A 7,698-nucleotide genomic window follows, 5' to 3' on the forward strand; every position below is an offset into this window, starting at 1 on the left:
GTTCAGAAAGGAATTTGAACTTTTTAGCCCAGAGAGTCATCAACTCACCGATGAGTCTGAAACAAACTCAGTAGACTTTGGTTGTTTTGCAGTTTTCAAACATGGTTTTCCCTGTTGCTGATTAAAGCCCCCACACTGTCGGGAATCCTGGGCCTGTTTTGTGGGAATCCAGTGCTTGAGTGGGATCCAAACAGTCAGGAATGGCACTCATGCCCAGTTAGCCTGCAGTGGGCTTTTCCCTGGTGCATGGGCCCTACCTTAGATCTCTGCCCCAAAACAGAGTAGCGTGGGGTGAGCGGTCAGGCAGGCCCCTGTCCCACTGCCCCTCCTGGCTGAGAAGTGGTCATAAGACAGTCCTGGCTGCTCAGGGCTGCCAGGAGGGGAGGAACGGGCACAAATGAGCCCTGCAGGTCCTCTCTGGAACGTGGGCTCTTTGTCGTGACAGTCCTCACCTGGACTGAGGCTGCGCCAGCACTTAGGTGCTGGGCCACCCTAGGCCGCTTGGCCCGTGCTTGCAGCCTGCCTGCACACAGCAGGGCCAGGGATGGGGAGGGGACAGTGAGCGGGATGAGACCATCACCTGGCCTCCGGGGTCACACCAGGGCAGCAGCTCCGTCTGGTCCTGCCCCTGCCCCAGGTGAAGGCTGCGTGCACGCACGCCTCCGATGCAGGCATTCAGTAAAGGACGACTCCAGCTCCCCAGAGCTGACCAGTTGTAAAAAACGTGCTTTTTTAAAGAGGAGTTTTATCAGCTCATAAATCCTTCTAAAGTCTACTGGAAAGTTTTCTTGTGGAGATAGTGTAAACAAGGTCTTGAATCCCACAGAGTAAAAAGACTTCCTTTTATGGGCAGCAGTGGAAGGGCCGTGACTCTGGAATGGTTTAAAAGTGGTGTCACGTGGTTTGTTTGTGCTGATGTCACTCACATGCCTCCCCTGCTGGTGGCACCTTCTCAGCCCCAGGCCAAGGGGCACGGAGCCAGGGCACATCACGTGTCCTTGGCCCTGGCTGTGCTTCTATTCAGGGATAAGTCAGTCGGCCAGAGAGGAAATTGCAGCCGAGCCGTGGAGAGGGATTTCATGTATTTATGGCCCTTTTTCTTTTGGGGGGGGGCGGATATGGAAGGAGGCTTGTTTGCCATGTGACCCAAGGACAAGCTGCCAGTTTATCTGCAAAGCCCACACGACACCTGTGACTGTCGGGTGGACAGCCAGGAGAGGGAGAGCCCCAGGCAGGACTGTGGTTTCTCTTGTTTAGGTTGAGAGAAAATTCCTCTTTCTGAGGTCGGTGGCATTCAAAGTGTAAAAACACGATTCACGAGAACTCCATCCCTGCTCCACCCTCACTCGTTTGGGGACCTCGGACAAATTATTTAATCTCTTGGTACTTCCACTTCCTCATCTATAAAATGGGGCTATATTATGATACCCACCTTCCCAGGCTCGTGAAGAGTAAAGCCATTTACACCCGTAACACTACCGAGAGCATTAATTAACTACCGTGTGGTTAGTGCTGTGACCTAGTGTAGGTGATTCAGTTGGGAGGGGAAAGAACTAGTCAGTCTTCATGTTCTGTCTAATTCTTTTTCCACTAGAGCAGGGGTGACAAGCTTTTTCTGTAAAGGCCCACACGGTAAATATTTCGGGCTTGTAGGCCAAACCGTCTCAACTGTTCAACTCATAGTTGTGGTTTGAAAGCAGCCATAGATCAGATGTAAACAAACAGTGTTTCTGTTCCAATAAAACTTGATTTACAAAAGCAGGCAGCAGGCCTCTCTCCCATTCCCACCTTCCCTCAGGGTCACATCCTCTTCCCTCTGACTTGACCTGACACCGTTTTCCCCCATCTTTCAAGGTAGCTGGCGGATCGACATGGGAGTTTTCCTCTCCCCACAGGCTTTCTCTCCTTGGAACTTTCCCTGGGGCCAGACTTAGGCAGTTGCTCTGTCTGTCAAGTGTCAGCCTGACAGAGGCTGGAAGCCAGTTTGGGGTGCTTTGAGCTTCCTAGATGTGGGGAGTTCCATTGGCCATTTTTATTGAAAACTATCTCATTAGCCAGAAGTTTTAAAACAAAACATAGAATGGAATTTTCTAGCGAGAACAGAAGTGGAAGGGAAGGCACTTTGGTCTTTTTGAGAAAGAACTGCTGGCCGGTCCCTTCTCGGAACTTTCTCCACACTCTGGCTAGCCTGGACCTTTGTTCAGCCACCTCCTTTGTGCGCCAGCGGGTCTACTTGGCTGGACCACTCTGCATTCCAGGTTAATAAGAAGCACCCCTCCTCCTGCGGCCATTCTGAATCTTGTCAGAGCCTGGGCCTTTCCTGGCTGTCCCGGCAGCACCCTGCTTTTCCGGTGCAGCCTCCTGTTCTGGGGGCTCGGGCCCGATGCCGGGTTGCTCCTTGTGGCCACGTGACTCTGAGGGCTTCCCAGGGGCTGCAGCCCAGGTGCCCTCTCTGCCTGCCCCAGGCCTGTGCAGGGACTCTGCCACCAGGCTCTCCTTGCTGGCTTGTTGGCATCTGGCTCAGGGCCCCACTGGGCCTCTCATTGGGTTCAGGGCAGCCGGGCTCCCAGGCCGGCTCTACCGCCCCAGGGCATGCAGTGAGCAGCCTGAGCCCTGGCGCCAGACGTGGGTCGTGCGCCCCTTCTGTCTTGCAGCCATGCTGCCTGGCACTGCCTGTCCTCAGTTCTCTGCCCGTGGTCCCCTGCCACCAGGAGGAAGCGTAGTAAATAGCATATGGGTGGAACTGAAGGAGAGATCACCGTGGGGAAAGCTGTGATCACTGCTCAGCCTTATTAGCGGGAAACCAGAGGTTCCTTGCATTCTAATTCTGGAAATAATGTTTAATCAGTGGCTGCAAGAGATGCTTCAAATAGAAAGCTGGTTTGTTTTTGATGTAAAGAATACCTGTAATAGCAGACGTGTGTGGAACCTGTATTTGTCCTTCTCAGGAGGTGAAAGCTTGGGTTTTGTATCGTGGAGGGTCCTGGGTCCTGGGTCTGGATGAAGTGACTGCACTGGTGGGCGTTAAGTCGGGAGAAGCTGAGGCTACTTGCGCCACCAAGATAGAAAGCCGGAGGCCCAGACAGGCAGCAGAACTGCTCTGGCACACGTGCTATACACGTGTAGGTGGGGAAGCCACAGCAAGTAGCCACAGGGCTGTTCGGCCACGGCCCCCTTCCAGGCTGGGCCCACCTCTGTCTGTCTTCCCCTCAGGTTTGAACTGATGCGCATGTGCTGGCAGTACAACCCCAAGATGAGGCCTTCCTTCCTGGAGATCATCAGCAGCATCAAGGACGAGATGGAGCCCGGCTTCCGGGAGGTCTCCTTCTACTACAGCGAGGAGAACAAGCCGCCTGAGCCAGAGGAGCTGGACCTAGAGCCGGAGAACATGGAGAGTGTCCCCTTGGACCCCTCGGCCTCCTCGTCCTCCCTGCCGCTGCCCGACAGACACTCAGGACACAAGGCCGAGAACGGTCCGGGCCCCGGCGTGCTGGTCCTTCGAGCCAGCTTCGACGAGAGACAGCCTTATGCGCACATGAACGGGGGCCGCAAGAAGGAGCGGGCCTTGCCTCTGCCCCAGTCCTCGACCTGCTGATCCTGGATCCCGATCCGTGCAAACAGTAACGTGCGCACACGGCGGCGGGTGGGGGGGAGAGTTTTAACAATCTATTCACAGCCTCCTGTACCTCAGTGGATCTTCAGAACTGCCATTGCTGCCCACGGGAGACGGCTTCTCTGCAGTAAACACATTTGGGATGTTCCTTTTTTCAATATGCAAGCAGCTTTTTATTTCCCTACCCAAACCCTTAACTGACATGGGCCTTTAAGAACCTTAAGGACAACACTTAATAGCAACAGAACACTTGAGAATCAAGTCTCCTCTCTCTCCCTGTCTCTCTCTCCCTCTCTCTCACCTTTCTCTTTCTTTCTGCTTCATGATGGAAACACATTTGCTGCAAGCCCAGCCGGGACGCCCTTTGTATTGGATTGAGGCAACGTCTGTCCCTCCATGGCCCCCTTGAACACACCTGCCGGTCACCATAGATCTTTATAAAACACGTTGAGACAGGATTTTTTAACGGTATCTTTAACATTTTTAGGGACATACGAAATTTACAAAGGGCCATCGTTCATCCAAGGTTGTTACCATGTTAACGCTGCCAAATTCTGCCAAAACCCCGAACTTTCTCCCTCACCGTCCCCGCACTGTTCTTTTGTTTCCAGAGGCCTGAGCGAGCATGGTAGCTAGTCACTCGTTAAGAGCCACGCTGGTGATGCCCTCCATCCAATCGTCCCCTGGTGTTCTTTTCAAGTCTCACATTCACACAGGTCTGATTGCTTTTGACGAGGTTATTGTTTGGGGGAACTGGACAGAATGAGACTTCCTCTCAGTGAAGATGGCTTCCCCGCTCCCCCTTCTGTACCCACACCTTCTAGCCCCCAGGAATTCTGGAGGAAACAGGCCCTGTCGGGAGCCTGGAAGACAGGCTTTGAGTAAAGGTCGTCCACGTGCCAGTCTCCTGTCCCCGCCCCAGCTCCCCACCTGGCCCCCAAGAACACAGATGGGAAGGGGTATCCAGGGACTCAGCCCAACTGTTTATGCAAGTTTGCAAGGAAAGAAATTCAAATACCACAACAACAGTACGAAGAAAAGCAGTAAATGGATTCAAGCATTCTAAGCTTTGTTGACATTTTCTCTGTTATAGGACTTCTTCATGGGTCTTACAGTTCTATGTTAGACCATGAAACATTTGCATACACATCGTCTTTAATGTCACTTTTATAACTTTTTTACGGTTCAGATATTCATCTATACGTCTGTACAGAAAAAAAAAAGCTGCTATTTTTTTTGTTCTTTATCTTTGTGGATTTAATCTATGAAAACCTTCAGGTCTACCCTCTTCCCTCTCTGCTCACTCCAAGAAACTTCTTATGCTTTGTACTAGAGTGCGTGACTTTCTTCCTCTTTTCCCAGTAATTGATACTTATATAACATAATTTGCCATGAACTGTTTGATGCCTTTTTATAAATACATACCCCTCCCCGCTCCCCCTGCCCCGTTAGTTCTCTTCTGCCCCATAGGCTCTGTGGGCACGAGGCTGGTGAGGGGAGCAGCTGGAGAGAAGGCGGGCGCCTGCCCTGGACCCTCTCTCCCCAGCCTGCTCTCACAGAGCATTTGAGTCTGTTACAGTGCAAGACATGATACAAACTCAGGTCAGAAAAAAAGGTTAAATATTTCGCACATCCTTGTTCAGTGTTTATATTCATCATTGTTGAAAAGTCTCACCTTCTCTTTCCCTTGCCTTTGTTTTGGTTGTGACACACATATATCTATTTTTTTAATTCTTGGGTACAACAGCAGTTTTAACTGCAGACACTAGGCATTTGGATTACTATTTTGTTTTTAATGGATATTTAACCCTTCCATCCCACGGAAAACAGCTGCTGAGTCCAGGGGTGCAGCCGAGCGCACTCCAGTGGGCCCGTCTGCGGCTTCCCGCCACCACCCTCCAGACCGACCTCCCTGTCCTTAGAACTAGGGACTCCCCAGGGAACCCCTGGCACCGGCGGGGAGTAGGGCGCAGGGGCAGTATCCTCGGGGTGCCGGCCAGCCCGCTGCCAGCGCGGGACAGCGCAGGCGCCGCGGGGCCGAAGCCCGGTGCTCCCCTCCAGGGGACAGGAGCCCTGGCGCAAGCGCGCTGTTCCTCAGCCAGGAAGCCGCGTCCTCGGGGCCCGGGGGTCTTGTTTTGTTTAGTTTTTAGCACTTCTCACCAGAGTGATGACAGCACAAGAGTTGCTTCTGGGATGGAAACGTTTAAATTATGAGTAAGAACAAAGCTACAACATAACGATTGCTAGTTGTGACTGGAGATTAAACACAAAAAAGAAAGTTTGTAGTGCTTTTTTGCTTGTCAGTAGTTTCAGTCCCACTATTTTCTCTAGTCTCTGTCCCATAGTTTTTCCCTTAAAAAAAAATGAAAAAAAGAAAAAATTAAGAAGGTATTATATGTAGTTTTCTTTTAATTTATTTTGTGATACCAGTTTCAATCACTGTAGAGAAGCCCCCTTATGAATTTAAATACTGAGAAAAGGGTTTGTGTGTGTGTGTGTGTGTGTGTGTGTGTGTGTAAGACGGGACAGTTTTGGGGTTTTTGTTGGTTTTTTTTCCCAAACATTTATCTACCTCACTCTTATTTTTTATATGTGTATATATAAAAAGAATACATCTCACATTTCTCAGCACCTGACAATATGCCGTTGATACTGGTAACCTCATCCACACCACAGGCCGTACACACCAGGTGATGCAGGGAGAGGCCAGGCTGTATTCCGGGGTCAAAGCAACACTAGCTCACCTCTCCACTCATTTCGAACAGCTCACCTTTTTCTGCGACGTCTCATTTTGCGTCGCTTCTGTTGTTCCCCTGACTCGGTATCCCAAGAGGCGGAGAGGGGCCCGGCCCGGTTGTCTTGGAAACCAGCTACTTGGTGCAGATTGGGTGGTGGACAGGGAACAGCAGTGGTTTCCAGGTCTTGAGGACAGGCAGTGCTGGGGCCGGGGTCAGGTGGTGTCTCCTTAGGGCCCCCGTTGTCCCTGCGGCCGCGGGGTGGGTGCTGGGCTTCCGGCTAGGCCGGCTCAGCCCCTCGTGCAGCCGCTCGGGCGCCAAAAGCCCGCTCCGGGTTCCTGACCTGACGGCCAGTCTCACGTGGAATGTATGGAGAAGAGCCCCCTTCTCCCTCTCCGGGCAGTTCTCTCAACCTCACCCTCACCTCCTCCCCAGGGGCAAACAAAGACATACCAAACCTTCGGGCTGGAAGGGGCCAGCGGTGGGCGCCGTGCCCCCGCTGGGGCTGTGCCTCATCCCCTCATCCCGCAGTTCACGGGGTGGACGGCGCACCCCCTCCAGCAGCTGCTCTCACAGGCACTAGCGTTTTTTCTGGGAAACGCAGTGGGCGTCTCCCAAAGTGTGGCGGCTCCTTTGCGGTCCCAGGACTGCAGTTACACTCAGGAGCTCTTCCCTCCTGCTAGAACACCCCTCCCCTTTCCCAAGTCCCCTGGGATCTTAAGGTCATTGAGAAATAATGTTTGATCAGGGTTTCCCGCTTCCACACTGTAGGTGACCCCTTGGAATAGTGGCCTCTCCTCTCTTTTGCACATACCTACCGGTTTCCACAACTGGATTTCTACAGATCATTCAGCTGGTTATAAGGGTTTTGTTTAAACTGTCCGAGTTGTTGGTGTCACTTTTTGTTTTATGTAAGTGGTTTTCCTTTTTTAAGTAGAAAGAAAACACTAACAGTATAGTGCCCATCGTAACAAATGCTTCAGAAACACTTAAATAAAAGAAAATTTTGCTTGTGTGATGGTGCAGTCATTTTACTGGACCAAACCACCCACCTTAACTATACCAAGGCATCATCTATCCACAGTTCTAGCCTAATTTTATGCTGATTTTCCCACCTCTTCTTGGTTTCCTCCTTTGTATGCTCCAAATAACTTAAGCTGAGTTGTGGCATTCTCCATGCAGCCTCCTGACAGCAGCTCACACTGCTTGAAGTGACGTGAACCACTGAGGCACATCATTGAAGTGATGTGAGCATTAAAACATGATCACACACAGCCCTTCCCTGAGGCAGCAGGAGCTGGTGTATTCTGGAGACGCTGTTGAACTTCAGCTGGGTGAGACCCAGACCAC

The 7,698-nt window shown here is 51.7% G+C and overlaps 1 protein-coding gene across 2 annotated transcripts in view; it reads left to right on the forward strand.

Annotated features, from left to right (window-relative positions):
* IGF1R (insulin like growth factor 1 receptor) overlaps positions 1-5,243 on the forward strand; it is a 320,684-nt gene extending 315,441 nt beyond the window's left edge. For both annotated transcript variants that reach the window (XM_081228790.1, XM_081228791.1), the window contains exon 21: positions 3,214-5,243. In XM_081228790.1, the coding sequence (XP_081084916.1) occupies positions 3,214-3,595 (382 nt within the window). In that variant the 3' untranslated portion in view covers positions 3,596-5,243. The remainder of the gene's footprint in view (positions 1-3,213) is intronic.
* The last annotated feature ends 2,455 nt before the right edge of the window (positions 5,244-7,698 follow it).

Source organism: Mesoplodon bidens (genome assembly GCF_964165515.1).
Source record: "Mesoplodon bidens genome assembly, chromosome: 3".
NCBI lineage: Eukaryota > Metazoa > Chordata > Mammalia > Artiodactyla > Ziphiidae > Mesoplodon > Mesoplodon bidens.